The following is a 22,335-nucleotide window of genomic DNA, read 5'->3' on the forward strand; positions in this document are numbered from 1 at the left end:
TCTATGCCCTAAGTCTGGGTCAAGAACTTTTATGCCAAAATGAAATGGCTGTAAACAGTCATAACTATTATTTCATAAATATATTTACATGTTTAAAATGAAAATCAAATGTATCATCACTGCTTAAAAAATAAATAATTTAAACAAAATACGTTACATAATGTTCCAAAAGCAATTGTGCATAGTATAAATAATCTCATTGTTTATCAATAGACAATATTCTATTAAGTGATAAGGAAATATGAATACATAAAAACCTGTAATCAACTAAAAATGCCAGATCCTCTAAATAGGTAATAGATCTCCCAAATATAAATCTGTAATGGTAAAAACAGTTATTTATTGGTGGTTGTACAAATGGATGTTCTTGATACAAAAAAACACCACAACTAAAGTTTTGCAAAAGTATTTTTATTTCTCGTGCTTTGCATGATGACAACAGCTACCACAAAGAGGACCTGGGGCATTCAGTAGCAGACATCTCTTGCTGAGATGACAGCAGTTACCCTAATGATCTGTAAATTCAGAGATGAAACAGCCATGAATGCACAGAGATACGTAAAGATGAAAGGAGATGTTTTTGTCTTATTTCAGTGTGTACCATTGTGGCCTGATTGTGTGAAAAGCAAACTGACGGTAGAGGTTGATGGCTGTGGGACTCCTCCAAAGAGAATAAAGTTTGACAAACAGGACAGCTGCACTCTGATTCATCTTGATGATAAGGTAACTCCTTGTGTTCAGCTATGTCAGTTTAACATGACTTAGTGCTTTTAGTCCCCGCACCAATAGTGTTTCAGGTCATTTTGATTCACAGGTTCCTATTTAGCAGTATTTGACCACTCATGCTTAACAGAAGCCCAGTCTAGCGAACCTACTTTTTTCTAAAATTAAATTTACTTTTTTTTCTAAGGCTGCACTTGGTCAATATAATACACAATACTTTCAGTTTGATAATGTATTCTATTATCAATTCTTTAAAATTCGCCACCACGTAAAATACTCCAATCCATACATTTTTGGAAAGCACAGGACCTGTACAACAAAAGATGTTCCCACTTATTTTGTACATCCCTCACAAATGTTTATCAAAACAGTATTTTCTGTAAAATACACTAAAATCATTATTCGTACACACAAACCCATAACTTGCAAAAGTTCCACTAACTCTAAAAGATAAAACTGTATTGAGCTAAAGTGGAAATAAGCTCATGGGAGTTCATTCATCAGGGCAGATGCCGATGCATTGTGAACAGGCAGGTAACAATACTTTTAAGGCAGAAGAGACTCAGTATGCCTCATCTGTTTTAAAAGCTTTCCTGTTCAATTTTTTTTCTTAAAGTTCCACTTTAATAAATAAATACTTTTAAATTTGAAATTGTCCCTTTTTGCAAATCTGTTAAAATTGAAGGTACGCATAACTAATTTAACTTATGCTAAAAATTTTGAGGTTAGCCTCACACCCACGTAATGTACAAACGCCAAATCCTCAGAGCCACATGTGTGCCCCCTTGATGTGGTTGTGATGAAATGATTCAAGTATGTATTTTATTGCACGACACGGTGTGTGTTGTATGTTTTTTTTTTTTACTCATTTACTAATTTTTTAATTTTTTTTTTATCTTACTTAGTTTTTTTTTTTTTGTTACCAGAACTGTCACCAGGGAAATTTGGGGAAATATCGGTAATCTGGACAGATTCCTGATGTTTCACTTTTGAGATAGAGAAAGAGTTCAATGTCAGATTCCTCTGCCCAATGCTCACTAAACCTGGAAATGCTCTTTACTGTGAATGCAAATTGAAGAGATAGTAAGCATGCAATTTGTGTTATCAATCTTGTCAGTTATAAATGAACAAGGGAGTGCTCAGTACTGAGTATTCTTGTGTTTATTTAAGAAACTGAAGAAACATCTTTCCGTTTGCCATCCTGAAGAGATCTGATCCTTCCCTCTATGTGTTTACACTCTGCCACCTACAGTCTCTGGTGGTAAAGGCTGTGGGAGAGTAGCAGTGATCAGAGGGCAAACAGTAGACAGGTTGTGGAAGGGATCAGACACTGGACACAGAGTGGGGAGGATCTAGTGACAGGAAGGGCACTCTCTGGGACAGTGGTGGTAGGGGTCACTTTTTTTTTAATAAAGGGCTACAGCCGATGATTTGATAGTTGCCATCACAGCTGTTCATGAGTAAGCAGAGCCTGAGACCCTTCCCCTATAAGTTCATGGTCATTGAAGCAACCATGAATGAGTCAAAAGGAATGCATCTGCTGTAAAATTTACCAAGCTGACCTGCTACAAGCAGTTCGGTTTCATCATAACCCTTACATATATGACAGTGAAGGGGGTACACTACACTGAGTAGTTATGAAAGGTACAACAATAACAGATTGGCATATTGGCGAGAGTGCAGAGTCTGAGTTTTTTATTAATAACATGCTAATTGGTATTTTTTTGTTCTTATAGCTTGGAGGCATATTAGTGGATGTCACCCCGAGAGACCATTCTACTGTCGTCACTTTTTCAGACTACTTTGTAGGATCAGCTCCATTTCTTATCATTAATGATACAAAAGCAGAGATCGTTGAATTTTGCCAAAGGTATTGTAGTCAAATTATTAATCACTCTTTTCTTCTGTGAGTTTAGTGTTAAGTTAAAAAAAAGTGTCAAAAATTAAACTAGCTCTTAAACTGCTTGTTTGGCAAAGTACAATTATTTGTTATGCAAATATTTATTGGAAATATGTTTTTGCATGCACCTTATGGTGTTTGTCTCTCTGTAACACAAATAATTACTGACTATTCTTTGTGTTCTTCCCAGTTCTGTCAATGCAGAAGCAGACAAATTAGCACCTGGAAAAGCCACATTATATGCATGGGAAGACCCTACCAGTGACAGAGAATTATCCTGGAAATGTGGAACAACCACAGGAAAAGTCATTCAGACAGAGGTCATTATACTGTTATATTATTGTTATTTAACACATTGACCATCAACTTTTCTTGTGTTCTATTTGTTTACTTGTTGCCTTTTCTTCTTTTACTGATGAGATATATCTAAGCAGGAGGTGCTTTACTTGTTATTTATAATATCTTCATTTGTCTCCAGAATAAATATATTAGATAAAAGAAAACAGTGTAGCGCTAAATAAATAATATAATATATTATATTATGAAAAAATACAAAAATATATATAAGGCCCCCCAGTGCATATAAGTGGTATAATATAAGTGCAACAGGTGAATTCCCTATGGGAATAAATAAGTGCGAATGTGACCAGTGTCCTATCTAACACTCGTGACTAACATACTGTACAAACAACACATTAAATCATGAATAAAACCAATATAATGATATATGAATCCACACAAGAATAAAATGTCCAATAATAGTGCTCAAAATTAGATGCTCATGCAGGAGATGGTAAGTGTTCACTCCGTGCGAATCCTTAGTGGCTAAAATGCCCCCTCACCTCCTTACATCGACCCTACAGGGTCAGCTCGCTCAGAGTATTGCACCGCTCTGAATAGTACCAGGATACCTTCCAGGTCCACTTCACAGTAATAAGCTCTTTAATCCTTCCTTATATTGCACAGCCAACAATATTCTCTCCGGATCATAAACAAACAAGAAAAATCTCCATAGTGTAATCAATTTAATGGAGTATAAAACAGTATAAAAATGCCCACTCACATGCTCCTTCGCCTCTGACACTGCTCATTCACTTCATGCTAGAGGTGAATGAGCAGTGTCAGAGGCGAAGGAGCATGTGAGTGGGCATTTTTATACTGTTTTATACTCCATTAAATTGATTACACTATGGAGGTTTTTCTTGTTTGTTTATGATCCGGAGAGAATATTGTTGGCTGTGCAATATAAGGAAGGATTGAAGCGCTTATTACTGTGAAGTGGACCTGGAAGGTATCCTGGTACTATTCAGAGCGGTGCAATACTCTGAGCGAGCTGACCCTGTAGGGTCGATGTAAGGAGGTGAGGGGGCATTTTAGCCACTAAGGATTCGCACGGAGTGAACACTTACCATCACCTGCATGAGCATCTAATTTTGAGCACTATTATTGGACATTTTATTCATTTGTGTGGATTCATATATCATTATATTGGTTTTATTCATGATTTAATGTGTTGTTTGTACAGTATGTTAGTCACGAGTGTTAGATAGGACACTGGTCACATTTGCACATATTTATTCCCATAGGGAGTTCACGTGTTGCACTTATATTATACCCCTTATATGCACTGGGGGGCCTTATATATATTTTTGTATTTTTTCACAATATAATATATTATTTATTTAGCGCTACACTGTTTTGTTTTATCTAATCACTTCACTCTTAAGGTAGGAGGTTAGTGTCGGCAGCTTGAGTGTTAGGGCCCCATTTTTAGTGCAGGAGGATTTTCCTTTACTTCAGAATAAGTATACTGCTATCGTGAAACCAGGCTGAAAATTTCCACAACATACTTTTTTCACAGTAAATAAGTTAACGGATGCTACAGCAAATGCCCAGTTCAGTGCCACATTAAACATAGCATACACACTACATCTCCTGAACTTACAGTGATGTGGCCATTGAGACAACACTAGAGCTGTCCCCTACAATTTCCTTTGCTACGGTGTGGTATATAGGTTCTAACTTCCAAGTCACTTCTTAATTCCCTAAGCTCAAAGCTCTTTAGCTCCTGCACTGAATGACCAAGAGACCCCCACAGGTACTTTTCTGACCAACTAAAGGGTGAGCTGTACTGCAGCAAGCTGTTAAATGAATGGTTGAAATGCATATGTAAACTGTCTGTTCAGCCAGTCTTGTAATTCTGGCACCCCTGTCAAACCGCTTATCTAGGTCGTGGACCTCCACTGCAGTGCCAAAACAACTTGTTCAGAAACACACCATGAGCCTATTGATTGGACAGTGATGAGTCATTGCTCTCTCCTCTTGTCAGCACATGGCAACAGTGCCTGCTTGGCTTTTAGTGCTCTGCCTCTCTGCCACCAGCCTATGACAGGGAAATAGTGCAGAAGGTTGATATCAAGGCAAATTTAAATGTGTGTGTAAAATTCTTTATATTTTCTATGTTTAGGACAGAGTTGAATACCACAGACTCGAAAACTGTCTGCTCTACGTGGTGTGTTTCCTGCAAGGTTTACAACGGATTGTGCTTTTCACTGAAGATGAACATGTTTTTAATGTGACATATGATAATGAAAAGGCAGAATTAGCAGAGCAAGAAGTCACAATATCATTGTCAAATGTTGGCATTTCTCTAGTAAATAACTATTCCAAACAAGAAGTATGCTTCATAGGCATCACCAGGCAAGTGTTTTATTTCATCATGTCATTGCATGCCTAAATGTATTATTGTAAAAGGGTGATCACATAAGTGTCATGATTAAGTATCTGTATCCCTGTGCTGTTGCTCATGTGTCTGCTCTATCAGTATGCAGTTGAGTGGCATAAGGTAAGGAAATATAAATACAAAGGGATATTATCATAAACCAGTGAATGTGACATTCACTGCATATAAATCGATCACTGTAGTTTAAATTACATCCACAGGAACATACACCTGCAGTGAATGTTTGAATGTAATATCCTCTGCTTTATAAATACTTTATATCTTAGTCTCATGTACTCTAACACAAAATATTCACATTTTATCCCTATTCATATAATGAATACTGTAAACCAATAGGAGCACAATTAATGTATGTTTTTGGTGCTCATGCTGTATAGCTCAGATGTAGTTTGGGAGACAAAGAAGAAGACTCGATGGAGGCCACTGAGTGTGAAGCAAACAGAAAAGTTAGAAGCAGCCTACAAGGAATACAGTGAGTCTGGACCCACAGACATTAAAATTGTTGAATTGGATACCAATGCCCAGGTAATCCTTGCAAAGTATTCTCTTTTATTAAATTATATAATTTTAATGATATCCATTGTTTAGATAAAGTTTAGATTTGTTTGGTTATACAGGTTAACGTTAACTGCACTGTCAAACATGGAATGTCATCAAATACGTTTGATATACTGTCCTCATTTTATATGTTGGTGTTATTTTATACTGGACTGTAGAGCAAGGGAGAGAATTACGGCAGGTTTAGGACAGATTCTAGAATTATAATAAATTAAAAGTATTTTTAATCATTATTTTCTCCCCATGAAACTTACCTTAATTTATGAGTCTGTAATGGTATTACAGAAGTAGCTCTTGGGATTCTTCACATAAGAAATGAGGAGGCTCAAATCACTAGTTATCAAGGTCAGCTTTCTTTTGTAAAAGTGCATGAAAAAGGTGATAGTTTCAGAACATCCTTTTATGGGCCTTTGTCTTTGGGAAATGCATCTTGCTTTCATGTGCATTCTGGTAACATTTGTGATCAGTTTGAGATGTCTGAGATCATTAAGAATTTGAGGGGTGTATTTGACATGCAGTTGACTTCCTTCTGACTTGCATTTTGTGCATCATCTAAGCTGTATCAACCTGCTTTAAACTGCTTTTGTATTCCTATTGAATTGTACAAGGGGAGAGGTAGTTCTGACTTATGCAGGCCATAGACGGGTCAAAAATCGGCCGATTTTTCTTTTAAAAAAACGGAAAATCGATCGTTCAAGCGGCCAACGTTACCAGCAACGGTAAAAAAAATCGGCCGATTTTTATCCCGTCTACAGCCGGCAAAAAGTGTCCCTGCAGAGAGCTCCGCTATTTCTTTGACAATTACTTGACATTTATAGCGGTTGCAACAATGTATCTATTTGTATCCATTTAGGATACAGATGTTTTTATTCGGAAACAAATAGATACATTGTTGCAACCGCTATAAATGTCAAGGAACTGTCAAAGAATAGCGGAGCTCTCTGCAGGGACACTTTTTGCCGGACTGGAATTCCTCTTCTTCTTCATCCTCTTCATCCTCTTCTTCTTCTTCTTCCTCATCCTCTTCTTCATCTTCCTCTTCTTCATCCTCTTCTTCTTCATCCTCTTCTTCTTCATCCTCTTCTTCTTCATCCTCTTCTTCTTCATCCTCTTCTTCTTCATCCTCTTCTTCTTCATCCTCTTCTTCTTCTTCTTCTTTTTCCTCTTCTTCTTCTTCCTCCTTCTTCCTCTTCCTCTTCTCCTTCATCCTCTTCTTCTACTTTTTCATCCTCTTCTTCTTCATCCTCTTCTTCTTCTTCTTCATCCTCTTCTTCTTCTTCATCCTCTTCTTCTTCTTCTTCTTCTTCATCCTCTTCTTCTTCCTCTTCCTCTTCTCCTTCATCCTCGTCTTCATCCTCTTCTTCTTCATCCTCTTCTTCTTCTTCATCCTTCTTCTTCATCCTTCTTCTTCTTCTTCATCATCCTTCTTCTTCCTCTTCTTCATCCTCGTCTTCATTCTCTTCTTCATCTTCTTCTTCATCCTCTTCTGCTTCCTCTTCTTCATATTCTTCATCCTCTTCTTCCTCTTCTTCTTCCTCTTCTTCATCCTCTTCTTCTTCCTCTTCTTCTTCCGCTTCCTCTTCTTCATCTTCTTCATCTTCATCCTCTTCTTCTTCCTCCTCTTTTTCTTCCTCTTCTTCTTCTTCTTCATCCTCTTCTTCTTCCTCTTCTTCTTCTTCCTCTTCTTCATCCTCTTCTGCATCCTCTTCTGCATCCTCTTCATCCTCTTCTTCTTCTTCTTCATCCTCTTCTTCTTCTTCTTCATCCTCTTCTTCTTCTTCATCCTCTTCTTCTCTTCCCCTTCTTCCTCCTCTTCTTCATCCTCTTCCTCTTCTTCATCCTCTTCTTCTTTTTTCTTCTTCTTTTTGTCTTCCTCTTGCAGGTCACTGCTCATGCGCAGATTTTTTTATCGGTAAAAGATCGGCCGATTTGCCCATCATTGCAAAAATTTTTTCCAACTTTACCGATAAAAAAAATCTGCCAAAATACCGAAAAACGGCCGAACATTTAGCCCACTAATGATCCGAAAATCGGCCGATTTTATTTTCGGCCGAAAAATCGGCCGATTTGTGGCCCATCTATGGACTGCATTAAACCCTCTTAGATTGTAAGCTCTAACGAGCAGGGCCCTCTGAATCCTCCTGTATTATTTGTATTGTAATTGTACTGTCTGCCCTTATAAAGCGCTGCATAAACTGTTGGCGCTATATAAATCCTGTATAATAATAATATAACATAGGCTTTTAAACAGATCACAGTACACCAGTTGAGCATATACTTGTATGATAGCAGGCAGAAGGTAGCTGACCTGCCAAGATCATTGTTTCGCTTGAAATATTGAAACTTAATGGTTGCTATGAGCAATAGTTCCAATTTTGAGCTGTGTTCTTTAATGTGTTTGGTGTTTTTATGAATGTTGCAGGTATGCCTAACACCTACTTTCACTGATATGAAGTTTGTACAGCCATCATCAGCACCAGTGAGAAGAAGTTTCTTGCCAGCTTTGAAAGTAGAATACTCAGCTTCTGCTCATCAGACTTCCATCAGACTACAGCTCTACAGAATACAAGTATGTGCAGGCGACCTGCAGTTTTGTATTCTTCTCTAATAACAGATTGATTGAGTTACCACAAAGTTAAATTTCTCACTAGAAATATTTTTATTTCATTTGATTCAGGCTGATAATTTATTAAAGATATGCTTTTTACAGCATAAACATTAGACACATGAATCTGATGGGTAATAATTCAGACAGAAGTTGCAAAACACTCATGAAACAGATCATCCACCCCACATGTAACAAGATCTCTACAATCCATTTACAGTGAATGGCATAGAACGTAGATTAAAAGGAATCTTTAATGTGTTTTCAAAAGCACATATTTTATGTTCTTATTGCAGTGGGTATCCTCTATGTTTGACTTTAATTTTTTCCAATAGAGTGAGCTCTGAGTGGTTTAAGAAATTAACCATGACTCTACTTAACTACAATTTTTAGGAGGGAATTCTTTGTTTTCAGCACGCTGGCTAATGCATAGATCTGTTTTATGAACAGTAAACCAAATTACTGTGTAGCTTTGCTAAACATGTAGCAGAGTCTGTGTATAAATGGCTATTCTGTAATGTATGGAATTGCAAATGATACTGTACATTGAATAATCTTTAAACATTTACTGAAATAGATTATCACATTCATGATCTCTTTTAAATGTGTATCTAAAACATTGAAAATACTATATATTCCCTTTTAAGGTAAACTGAGTATATATATAATTGAATATAAAGATGCTGCACTTATTATAACAAAACCTAATATCAATAATATGAAATAAAATATCAATATTGTGAAATGAAGCTGAATGGCTCTGTATTTCACTAACAGATAATAATGAATAAACAATGTAATGTGATCAAAATTCACAAATATACAAAGTACCATTATTATCAAATAAAAGTGTCAATGTTGCAAAACAAACATCAACAGTCACTGACCACAGCAATTGAGAAAAAATTATTGCATACAAATGTGCTCGAAGTCCATGAAAAAATGTGTTCAAAGTTCACAGAAAAACAAAATACGAACCTCTGTCGAAAATGCAAAAGTGTGCTGTGGAAAAACCCAGTCAAATCTCCACCAGGTCCCCAAAGGTGTGGTCTCACCTGGCCATCTGACCCTCACTACAAAGGTCAAGACTGCAGGAAACAGCCCATATTCAGGTCAACCAGATGGTTTCTATTGATGGAGGAAATGTGCACAATCCAGCTGTCAATCCCCAGTGATTATCCAGATCTTGAGCTCAGTAAAACAAATGACAATCCATACTGCTCTCTGACAAACTGATTTTATTAAAAAAATAAAATGCATACGCACTCACATAGTTAAAAACAAGCCCTTCAAAAACTACTGCTGTGCTCACTCACAGGTCTTCTCACTGCAACTACTGACCTAAACACTGCTCAGGGATGGATCATGCAGTCTGTAAGATCTCATGCTCACTCTCCCGAGTCAATATGCTCTGCCCTACGTGTTACGGCAGAATGAGGGCATCAGGGGCATGGATGGCATTGAACAGGGAGAGTGAGAGAATCGGAGCTCCCTGATTTTAATCGCTGCTTGGCATTGCTATTTACAGAATATAGTTGTATAATTATAATATATAGATAATGTAATGCACTTATTTATGTAATGTCTTAATAAATATCAGCCAAACATGCTTTAAAGGATAAGTTAACTTTTTAGAAAAAAAATAAATACCCATTTTTGTAAGGTAAAAAAATGTGTATTTACTTTTTTTTTTGAGCCTGGAAAGCATTGCACCAGCGATCAGCAGATCGCTGGTGCCATGCGGGTCTCCTGCAAACCTGTCAATGTATCTGTGTGCTCGTACCTTGTATAGGCAAGCAGATATACTGTGACAGGAAGAATCAATGAACTACCCCAGTGCTCAACAGTGCCATGGTAGTTCATTGAAAGCTACAAGCCGACAGCCGCAAAGCCTGTCAGGACTTGTAGTTTAGTCATTCACAGAACTCTGAATGAATGACAAGACTGTGTGGGTGGAGCCCCGCATGGCCGCACTGTTTTCCAAAAGTGACAGCTGGTACAAGAAACTTCTCCCTGCACTGCTGTCACAAGGACAGGGGGTGGCGGCTGCAGCAGTGGGAACATGTTACACGTTCTACCCTAAAAATGAATGGAACATGTAACATGTTTCCAAAGGTGAACTTATCCTTTAGGGTGACAGTTACCCTATATAGTAAGATTCAGATAGAAAACATGCTGTTGTTTTTTTTTGCTATTTTTTATTTGCCCTTTACAAAGCTGTTATTGCTAATGTTTCCTTTGACTGCTTTATTGACAGATACAAAATCAGATTCCTGGAGCCATCTTTCCTTTTATATTTTACCCAATAAAACCACCCAAGTCTGTGACCTTGGACTCAGGTTTGTTCTTTCAGTTACAGTGTTTTTCTTTACTCATGATAACTAGGGGCATATTTCCAAATTCTTTTCTTTAAATTTTAGATAGCGACAATCTTGTCATATAAGCAGAATTCCAGAAAAGCTAGCTGTGTTTACAACCTTAAAGGAATAATTTTATTTTAACCGCTTGCCGCCCTGCCACTGTGTTTATACGTGTGCAGGGCGGCAGTGGAGCGCAAAACCACGTTTAAAAACGGGTTCCGCGCTCCCGACACTTTCGCCGGCAGGGGGCGCGCGCGCGCGCTCCCGCCGACCCGCGGGTGATCCGATTCGATCCAGGAGGGATCAATCATTAGATTTCAGCCAGTGATTTCTGGCTGAAATCACATGATCGGTCCCTGTCCTATCCTGTCCTGTGTTGATATTTACACTGGGCAGGATATGATGTCATTCTTCTCTGCCTGGACACATTCCGTTCCAGACAGAGAAGAAGACATCCAAAAAGTGAGTACACAAGCACTACACTACAGTTAGAACACTCTAGGACACATTTAACCCCCTGATCGCCCCCTCCAGTTAACCCTTCACTGCCCTGTCACCAGTGTTACTGATCAGTGAAGCGATTTTTACTGATCAGTGTCGCTGGCGACTTCCAATAGAGTTAGCGCCCCTCCCAGATAGCGCCAGATTGCCCGCCAGTACACCAGTGATCCCGTTTAACCCCTTGATCGCCCCCCCCCCTCCAGTTAACCCTTCACTGCCCTGTCACCCAGTGTCACTGATCAGTGAACCAATTTTTACTGATCACTGTATCAGTGTCGCTGGCGACTTCCGATAGAGTTAGCGCCCCTCCCAGATAGCGCCAGTTTGCCCGCCAGTACACCAGTAATCCCGTTTAACCCCTTGATCGCCCCCCCCCTCCAGTTAACCCCTTCACTGCCCTGTCACCCAGTGTCACTGATCAGTGAACCAATTTTTACTGATCACTGTATCAGTGTCGCTGGCGACTTCCGATAGAGTTAGCGCCCCTCCCAGATAGCGCCAGATTGCCCGCCAGTACACCAGTAATCCCGTTTAACCCCTTGATCGCCCCCCCCCCCTCCAGTTAAACCCTTCACTGCCTGTCACCCAGTGTCACTGATCAGTGAACCAATTTTTACTGATCACTGTATCAGTGTCGCTGGCGACTTCCGATAGAGTTAGCGCCCCTCCCAGATAGCGCCAGATTGCCCGCCAGTACACCAGTAATCCCGTTTAACCCCTTGATCGCCCCCCCCCTCCAGTTAAAGCCTTCACTGCCTGTCACCCAGTGTCACTGATCAGTGAACCAATTTTTACTGATCACTGTATCAGTGTCGCTGGCGACTTCCGATAGAGTTAGCGCCCCTCCCAGATAGCGCCAGTTTTCCCGCCAGTACACCAGTAATCCCGTTTAACCCCTTGATCCCCCCCCCCCTCCAGTTAACCCCTTCACTGCCCTGTCACCCAGTGTCACTGATCAGTGAACCAATTTTTACTGATCACTGTATCAGTGTCGCTGGCGACTTCCGATAAAGTTAGCGCCCCTCCCAGATAGCGCCAGATTGCCCGCCAGTACACCAGTAATCCCGTTTAACCCCTTGATTGCCCCCCCCCCCTCCAGTTAAACCCTTCACTGCCTGTCACCCAGTGTCACTGATCAGTGAACCAATTTTTACTGATCACTGTATCAGTGTCGCTGGCGACTTCCGGTAGAGTTAGCGCCCCTCCCAGATAGCGCCAGTTTGCCCGCCAGTACACCAGTAATCCCGTTTAACCCCTTGATCGCCCCCCCCCCCCCCCTCCAGTTAACCCCTTCACTGCCCTGTCACCCAGTGTCACTGATCAGTGAACCAATTTTTACTGATCACTGTATCAGTGTCGCTGGCGACTTCTGATAGAGTTAGCGCCCCTCCCAGATAGCGCCAGATTGCCCGCCAGTACACCAGTAATCCCGTTTAACCCCTTGATTGCCCCCCCCCCCCCCTCCAGTTAAACCCTTCACTGCCTGTCACCCAGTGTCACTGATCAGTGAACCAATTTTTACTGATCACTGTATCAGTGTCGCTGGCGACTTCCGGTAGAGTTAGCGCCCCTCCCAGATAGCGCCAGTTTGCCCGCCAGTACACCAGTAATCCCGTTTAACCCCTTGATCGCCCCCCCCCCCTCCAGTTAACCCCTTCACTGCCCTGTCACCCAGTGTCACTGATCAGTGAACCAATTTTTACTGATCACTGTATCAGTGTCGCTGGCGACTTCCGATAGAGTTAGCGCCCCTCCCAGATAGCGCCAGTTTGCCCGCCAGTACACCAGTAATCCCGTTTAACCCCTTGATCGCCCCCCCCCCCTCCAGTTAACCCCTTCACTGCCCTGTCACCCAGTGTCACTGATCAGTGAACCAATTTTTACTGATCACTGTATCAGTGTCGCTGGCGACTTCTGATAGAGTTAGCGCCCCTCCCAGATAGCGCCAGATTGCCCGCCAGTACACCAGTAATCCCGTTTAACCCCTTGATTGCCCCCCCCCCCCCCCTCCAGTTAAACCCTTCACTGCCTGTCACCCAGTGTCACTGATCAGTGAACCAATTTTTACTGATCACTGTATCAGTGTCGCTGGCGACTTCCGGTAGAGTTAGCGCCCCTCCCAGATAGCGCCAGTTTGCCCGCCAGTACACCAGTAATCCCGTTTAACCCCTTGATCGCCCCCCCCCCCCTCCAGTTAACCCCTTCACTGCCCTGTCACCCAGTGTCACTGATCAGTGAACCAATTTTTACTGATCACTGTATCAGTGTCGCTGGCGACTTCCGATAGAGTTAGCGCCCCTCCCAGATAGCGCCAGTTTGCCCGCCAGTACACCAGTAATCCCGTTTAACCCCTTGATCGCCCCCCCCCAGTTAACCCCTGCACTGCCCTGTCACCAGTGTCACTGATCAGTGAACCAATTTTTACTGATCACTGTATCAGTGTCGCTGGCGACTTCCGATAGAGTTAGCGCCCCTCCCAGATAGCGCCAGATTGCCCACCAGTAATCCCGTTTAACCCCTTGATCACCCCCCCCCTCTCCAGTTAACCCCCTTCACTGCCCTGTCACCAGTGTCACTGATCAGTGAACCAATTTTTACTGATCACTGTATCAGTGTCGCTGGCGACTTCCGATAGAGTTAGCGCCCCTCCCAGATAGCGCCAGTTTGCCCGCCAGTACACCAGTAATCCCGTTTAACCCCTTGATCGCCCCCCCCCCCCCCCCAGTTAACCCCTGCACTGCCCTGTCACCAGTGTCACTGATCAGTGAACCAATTTTTACTGATCACTGTATCAGTGTCGCTGGCGACTTCCGATAGAGTTAGCTCCCCTCCCAGATAGCGCCAGCTTGCCCGCCAGTACACCAGTAATCCCGTTTAACCCCTTGATCACCCCCCCCCAGTTAACCCCTTCACTGCCCTGTCACCAGTGTCACTGATCAGTGAACCAATTTTTACTGATCACTGTATCAGTGTCGCTGGCGACTTCCGATAGTGTTAGCGCCCCTCCCAGATAGGGCCAGTTTGCCCGCCAGTACACCAGTAATCCCGTTTAACCCCTTGATCACCCCCCCCTCCAGTTAACCCCTTCACTGCCCTGTCACCAGTGTCACTGATCAGTGAACCAATTTTTACTGATCACTGTATCAGTGTCGCTGGCGACTTCCGATAGTGTTAGCGCCCCTCCCAGATAGCGCCAGTTTGCCCGCTAGTGCACCAGAAATCCCATTTAACCCCTTGATCGCCCCCCCCCCCCCCCTCCAGTTAACCCCTTCACTGCCCTGTCACCAGTGTCATTGATTACAGTGAACAGATTTTTACTGATCACTGTATTAGTGTCACTGGTGACTTCCGATAGTGTTAGCGCCCCTCCTAGATAGCGCCAGTTTGCCCGCTAATGCACGGGATTTTTTTTACCAAAAACATGTAGCAGAATACATTTTGGCTTAAATTTATGACTAACTTTGAGTTTACGATATATTTTTTATAGCTGAAAGTAGAAAATATTGTTTTTTTTCAAAATTTTTGTGGTTTTTTTGTTTATAGCGCAAAAAATAAAAAGCGCACAGGTGATCAAATGCCACCAAAAGAAAGCTCTATTTGTGTGAAAAAAAGGACGTAATTTTCGTTTGGGTGCAGCATTGCATGACCGCGCAATTATCATTTGAGTTAGTGCAGCGCTGTATAGCAAAAAAAGGCATAAATTACAGTATCTATACCATAGTTTGTAGACGCTATAACTTTCACACAAAGCAATCAATATACACTTATTGGGATTTTTTTTACCAAAAACATGTAGCAGAATACATTTTGGCTTAAATTTATGACTAACTTTGAGTTTACGATATATTTTTTATAGCTGAAAATAGAAAATATTGTTTTTTTTCAAAATTTTTGTGGTTTTTTTGTTTATAGCGCAAAAAATAAAAAGCGCACAGGTGAACAAATACCACCAAAAGAAAGCTCTATTTATGTGAAAAAAAGGACGTAATTTTCGTTTGGGTGCAGCATTGCATGACCGCGCAATTATCATTTGAGTTAGTGCAGCGCTGTATAGCAAAAAAAGGCATAAATTACAGTATCTATACCATAGTTTGTAGACGCTATAACTTTCACACAAAGCAATCAATATACACTTATTGGGATTTTTTTTACCAAAAACATGTAGCAGAATACATTTTGGCTTAAATTTATGACTAACTTTGAGTTTACGATATATTTTTTATAGCTGAAAGTAGAAAATATTGTTTTTTTTCAAAATTTTTGTGGTTTTTTTGTTTATAGCGCAAAAAATAAAAAGCGCACAGGTGAACAAATACCACCAAAAGAAAGCTCTATTTGTGTGAAAAAAAGGACGTAATTTTTGTTTGGGTGTAGCATTGCATGACCGCGCAATTATCATTTGAGTTAGTGCAGCGCTGTATAGCAAAAAAAGGCATAAATTACAGTATCTATACCATAGTTTGTAGACGCTATAACTTTCACACAAAGCAATCAATATACACTTATTGGGATTTTTTTTACCAAAAACATGTAGCAGAATACATTTTGGCTTAAAAATTATGACTAACTTTGAGTTTACGATATATTTTTTATAGCTGAAAGTAGAAAATATTGTTTTTTTTCAAAATTTTCGTGGTTTTTTTGTTTATAGCGCAAAAAATAAAAAGCGCACAGGTGATCAAATACCACCAAAAGAAAGCTCTATTTGTGGGAAAAAAAGGACGTAAATTTTGTTTGGGTACAGCATTGCATGACCGCGCAATTATCATTTGAATTAGTGCAGCGCCAAACAGCAAAAAAAGGCCTGGTCATTAAGGGGGGTAAATCCTCTGGGGCTCAAGTGGTTAAAACAGATACCATGACAAAGCCAAATTAATTTTCAGTAGTATATGGTGATACTAAGAAAAGGCTCATGACTCATCATTTATACATCTAATATTGTTTTAGAACCAAAACCCTTCACTGATGTGAGCATTGTAATGAGAACAGCTGGACATTCTGAAATTGCACGAATAAAGTAAGTAAGAATATTGCTCAGACTTTTGTAAATATAGCAAGTGAATACAAGCAAAATCATAGGATGGTAGCATCATAATCAGTATCAAAATAAATTTTTTTTATTAAATCCCACTAACATATACACACATATAATACAGGATGCCAAGGGTGGGTCCTGGACGGGTGTTATGTGGCACCAACATTCAGGTTGTGATCCCTTTAAGGAGGATAGGTGGATGTACTCAAGGGTCTCATGGTAAGGGATTCTGGTACTGTTGTACAAATGAGAGCACTGATTCGCAGTCCTCTCAGATTTAGTAGTACTTTATTTGGGTCCCAATATTTTGGAGGTGTGGCGTGACATTCGGGTGGGAAAAGGACCTCCACTCCCGCCTATAGGGACTCAGGGCCCCACAGTGTTAAGCAGCCTCCAGGAAGCAGCACATAAGGCAGGAAGTTCCCAGTGCTAAGGTGTGGGGAGTAGGAGTTTGAGAAAGAGACCTTTTTGAGGCTTGCACACGTACTGGAAAATGCCAAACAACCAGAGTTGGACTGTGCTAACCTTGGGGTAAATCCCATATATCAACTTTTTGTTTCTTTGTTTCTTTTATGATTTTTGAAGATAAGCAGACTTTTGTAATATATTTTCTTGAATTAATATAACTCTGTGTTGCTGTTGAAAGTTTTGGTTTCTTTTTAAAGAAAAATAGACACCTTTTATGTTTAAGACAAACCGCTTTGCACGTGGTCCCAAGGATCTATATCCCTGAACTTTCTCCCCCCCCCCTCACTCTCTCTCTCTCAGAGTAGAGTATTGAATAATATTGCTTTTCTTGTTAACCTAGACATAAGAAAGATATAGATAGATATATAGATAGATATATAGATAGATATATAGATATATATCTATATATGTATAAAATCTTTTTTATGTCTAGGTAAACAAGAAAAGCTATTTTATTCAATACTCTGCTCCTCTGCACTACAAGACCATTTTCTGCTTCTTCTTCCTCTGATGTCATCAACACTAATGCAGGGCCTGTAGCCCTACACTAGTTGTGAGGATGCTGGACAGTCCAGATGTGGACAGTCCACTGCCAGAGCGTAGTGGAGTGCCATCTGGCGGAGGAATGGAAGCTTGATTAAGTAAAACTGCTTTTCCTGACCCCACTGCACTGGAGCATTTTTACTTTTTCCGAAGTTGGGCTTTAGAGGGATTGATTGCACATAGTTATCAGTTAATCTTCTGCACCATATACAGTAAATATAAGATGTATTATAATTTTAGGCTTAACAAAATGTAATGTAAAGAATAAATACAGCTTTTATAAATATGGCTGTGTTATATAATTTTTAGATTTGATAAAATGTAATTTAAAGGATAAATGCAGTTTTAATAAGGGCCCATTTACACTGGCCTGCACAGTAAAATGCAGCATTTTACTGTGTAAGCAGCTGTTAGTTCTTGGTTGTGAAAGGGTAGTGTGATGCATGTTCAAGTACATCACATTGTGTACTTTTCTTTTTGTTTTGGGTTATGCTTTCTTTTTAGTTGCATAATGTACAGCTTGCACAAATCAAATGGAGTCTTAACATCTGCTGTGCTGTGTATGGTGAGAGGTATTTGAACTCTGCAGGATATGAACGTTTCACAGTTTTGTACAGGCACTAGGGAAACGTTCATGTTTATAAATTTTACATATGTTGCAAATCTGTCTATGGGCTTCTGTTTGCTTCAAATGGGTTTTGCATTACCATACAAGTCTTTGGGGATGCAAAACCAACTTGAAGCAGACCAGGTTAGAAGGACGTCAACAGCAGGTCTAAGGCTGGCCATACATTATACAGTTATCTGCAGATTTTCTGCCCAATTTCCTTTAGATTTACCTTCAACTATGTAGTGCAAGGGCCTGCCTAATTGGATACAACTGAAAGTGTTGTTTAGGTTTGTCCTCCTATTATATGGTTTTTGGTAAATCTAAACCAAAAATCTGCAGATAATTGTATAATGTATGGCCAGCCTAATGCACCTGTCAATGAATTCTGAATGATCTCAGAAGCATCTGAAACTGATGTCAAATTGATGCCATTGGCACAAGCCCAAAGCCTGTCAACACAAACCACTATTATTATGAATACAAATCCATGAAATGTATGTACTACAGACTAGTATGCTCTTCTAACAGGTACTTCAAGGTTTTAATTCAAGAAATGGATCTGCGATTGGATCTGGGTTTTTTGTATGCCTTAGCAGAGCTTTTTACACAGAGTGGAGATGTATCGAAGGACCAGGAGGTAGGGCTGCAATAAAATAGTTTTTTCTATTTTTTTAAAAAATGTGATATTCAGTATTTTCTTTGTTGTTTAAGTATTTTATATTTATACAGTTGTTTGCCTCTGACTTCATTTACAGTTGCAAGAAAAAGTATGTGAACCCCTTGGGATTACGTGGAGTTTTGCATGAAATGTGCTTTGAACGTCATCTAAGTCACAACAATAGAAGAACACAGTCTGCTGAACATAATACTACACAAACATTAGATGTTGCCATGGTTTAATTGCACATAACATGTAAACATTCACAGTGCAGGGAGGAAAAAGTATGTGAGGCCCTAGCTTAATGACTTCTCCCAGAGCTAATTGGTGCCAGGAGTGAGCCAACCTTGACTCCAATCAGTGTGATGATATTGGATGTGTTGCTGACAGCTGTCCTGCCCTTAAAAAACACACGCCTGTTTTGAGTTTACTGGTTTCAAGAAGCACTGTCTGATGTGAACCATGCCTCGCAGAAAAGAGTAGAGATGAGCGAATCGAAGTAGCCGAAGTGGAATTCGAGTCGAATATCGGAAAAATTTCGATTTCGCGCGCCGAATCCGAAAAATAGCCTACTTCGGACGCGCGAATCGAAATTTTTCCGAAAATGGCGGCGGACATGTGCGGCGACGGAGCGGGGATGTCTGGGAAGGCGCGCAGACAAGGCGCGCTGACCCATAATGCATTCCTCAATGACATGTGATCGCATCAGCCAATCAGCAGCCAGCCAGCCAGCACTGTGTAATGGTCGAGCTATAAATAGCGGCCATTTTGGAATTCTTCATTTGCCTGCAGTCATTGAACAGAGGCAGACCGCTCTGTATTAGGGACAGAGTTAGGGCCACAGAAACGATACTTGGGGACAGAGAAACGTTACTTAGGGACAGAGAACCATTACTCAGGGACACAGAATTGTTAGTGAGGGCCACAGAATCGTTACTTAGGGACAAAGAAACGCTAGTTAGGGCCACAGAATTCTTACTCAGGGACAGACAGAATTGTTACTGAGTGCCAGAGAATTGTTACTTAGGGCCACAGAAACGTTATTAGGGCCACAGAATTGTTACTCAGGGACAGACAGAATTGTTACTGAGTGCCAGAGAATTGTTACTTAGGGCCACAGAAACTTTAGTTAGGGCCACAGAATTGTTACTCAGGGACAGACACAGAATTGTTACTGAGGGCCACAGAACTGTTACTTAGGGCCACTTAATTGTTACTCAGGGACAGACAGAATTGTTACTGAGTGCCAGAGAATTGTTACTTAGGGCCACAGAAACTTTAGTTAGGGCCACAGAATTGTTACTCAGGGACAGACACAGAATTCTTACTGAGGGCCACAGAACTGTTACTTAGGGCCACAGAATTGTTACTCGCACAGACACAGAATTGTTACTCAGGGACACAGAATTGTTACTGAGGGCCACAGAACCGTTACTTAGGGCCACAGAATTGTTACTCGCACAGACACAGAATTGTTACACAGGGACACAGAATTGTTACTGAGGGCCACAGAACTGTTACTTAGGGCCACAGAATTGTTACTCAGGGACACAGAATTGTTACTGAGGGCCACAGAACTGTTACTTAGGGCCACAGAATTGTTACTCGCACAGACACAGAATTGTTACTCAGGGACACAGAACTGTTACTGAGGGCCACAGAACTGTTACTTAGGGCCACAGAATTGTTACTCGCACAGACACAGAATTGTTACACAGGGACACAGAATTGTTACTGAGAGCCACAGAACCGTTACTTAGGGCCACAGAATTGTTACTCAGGGACACAGAATTGTTACTGAGGGCCACAGAACTGTTACTTAGGGCCACAGAATTGTTACTCGCACAGACACAGAATTGTTACTCAGGGACACAGAATTGTTACTGAGGGCCACAGAACCGTTACTTAGGGCCACAGAATTGTTACTCGCACAGACACAGAATTGTTACACAGGGACACAGAATTGTTACTGAGGGCCACAGAACCGTTACTTAGGGCCACAGAATTGTTACTCAGGGACACAGAATTGTTACTGAGGGCCACAGAACTGTTACTTAGGGCCACAGAATTGTTACTCGCACAGACACAGAATTGTTACTCAGGGACACAGAACTGTTACTGAGGGCCACAGAACTGTTACTTAGGGCCACAGAATTGTTACTCGCACAGACACAGAATTGTTACACAGGGACACAGAATTGTTACTGAGAGCCACAGAACCGTTACTTAGGGCCACAGAATTGTTACTCAGGGACACAGAATTGTTACTGAGGGCCACAGAACTGTTACTTAGGGCCACAGAATTGTTACTCGCACAGACACAGAATTGTTACTCAGGGACACAGAATTGTTACTGAGGGCCACATAACCGTTACTTATGGCCACAGAATTGTTACTCGCACAGACACAGAATTGTTACACAGGGACACAGAATTGTTACTGAGGGCCACAGAACCGTTACTTAGGGCCACAGAATTGTTACTCGCACAGACACAGAATTGTTACTCAGGGACACAGAATTGTTACTCAGGGACACAGAATTGTTACTCAGGGACACAGAACTGTTACTGAGGGCCACAGAACTGTTACTTAGGGCCACAGAATTGTTACTCGCACAGACACAGAATTGTTACACAGGGACACAGAATTGTTACTGAGAGCCACAGAACCGTTACTTAGGGCCACAGAATTGTTACTGAGGGCCACAGAACTGTTACTTGGGGCCACAGAACTGTTACTCGCACAGACACAGAATTGTTACTCAGGGACACAGAATTGTTACTGAGGGCCACAGAACCGTTACTTAGGGCCACGTAAACGTTAATCAGGGACAGACACAGAATTGTTACTGAGGTACACAGAATTGTTACTGAGGGCCACAGAACCGTTACTTAGGGCCACGTAAACGTTAATCAGGGACAGACACAGAATTGTTACTGAGGTACACAGAATTGTTACTGAGGGCCACAGAACCGTTACTTAGGGCCACATAAACGTTAATCAGGGACACATAATTGTTACTGAGGGCCACAGAACCGTTACTTAGGGCCACATAAACGTTAATCAGGGACACAGAATTGTTACTTAGGGCCACAGAACCGTTACTTAGGGCCACAGAATTGTTACTCACGGACAGACACAGAATTGTTTCTTGAGGGACACAGAATTTTTACTGAGGGCCACAGAACCGTTACTTAGGGCCACAGAAACGTTAATCAGGGACACAGAATTGTTACTGAGGGCCACAGAACCGTTACTTAGGGCCACGTAAACGTTAATCAGGGACAGACACAGAATTGTTACTGAGGGACACAGAATTGTTACTGAGGGCCACAGAACCGTTACTTAGGGCCACATAAACGTTAATCAGGGACACAGAATTGTTACTGAGGGCCACAGAACCGTTACTTAGGGCCACAGAAACGTTAATCTGGGACACAGAATTGTTACTGAGGGCCACAGAACCGTTACTGAGGGCCACAGAACCGTTACTGAGGGCCACAGAACCGTTACTGAGGGCCACAGAACCGTTACTGAGGGCCACAGAACCGTTACTGAGGGCCACAGAACCGTTACTGAGGGCCACAGAACCGTTACTTAGGGCCACATAAACGTTAATCAGGGGGACACA

At 41.2% G+C, this 22,335-nt stretch overlaps 1 protein-coding gene across 1 annotated transcript in view; it reads left to right on the forward strand.

Annotated features, from left to right (window-relative positions):
- The window catches only part of VPS13A (vacuolar protein sorting 13 homolog A), a 290,475-nt gene that overhangs the window by 196,723 nt on the left and 71,417 nt on the right, over window positions 1-22,335 (forward strand). The window contains exons 51-59 of the mRNA XM_089691099.1: window positions 595-723; window positions 2,460-2,593; window positions 2,814-2,943; window positions 5,091-5,323; window positions 5,744-5,891; window positions 8,347-8,493; window positions 10,787-10,868; window positions 16,338-16,407; window positions 18,575-18,683. Of these exons, the coding sequence (XP_089547225.1) occupies window positions 595-723; window positions 2,460-2,593; window positions 2,814-2,943; window positions 5,091-5,323; window positions 5,744-5,891; window positions 8,347-8,493; window positions 10,787-10,868; window positions 16,338-16,407; window positions 18,575-18,683 (1,182 nt within the window). The remainder of the gene's footprint in view (window positions 1-594; window positions 724-2,459; window positions 2,594-2,813; window positions 2,944-5,090; window positions 5,324-5,743; window positions 5,892-8,346; window positions 8,494-10,786; window positions 10,869-16,337; window positions 16,408-18,574; window positions 18,684-22,335) is intronic.

This window comes from Staurois parvus, unplaced genomic scaffold, assembly GCF_062004578.1.
Source record: "Staurois parvus isolate SC_StPar_1 unplaced genomic scaffold, SC_StPar_1.0 ptg000549l, whole genome shotgun sequence".
In the NCBI taxonomy this organism is placed as follows: Eukaryota; Metazoa; Chordata; class Amphibia; order Anura; family Ranidae; genus Staurois; species Staurois parvus.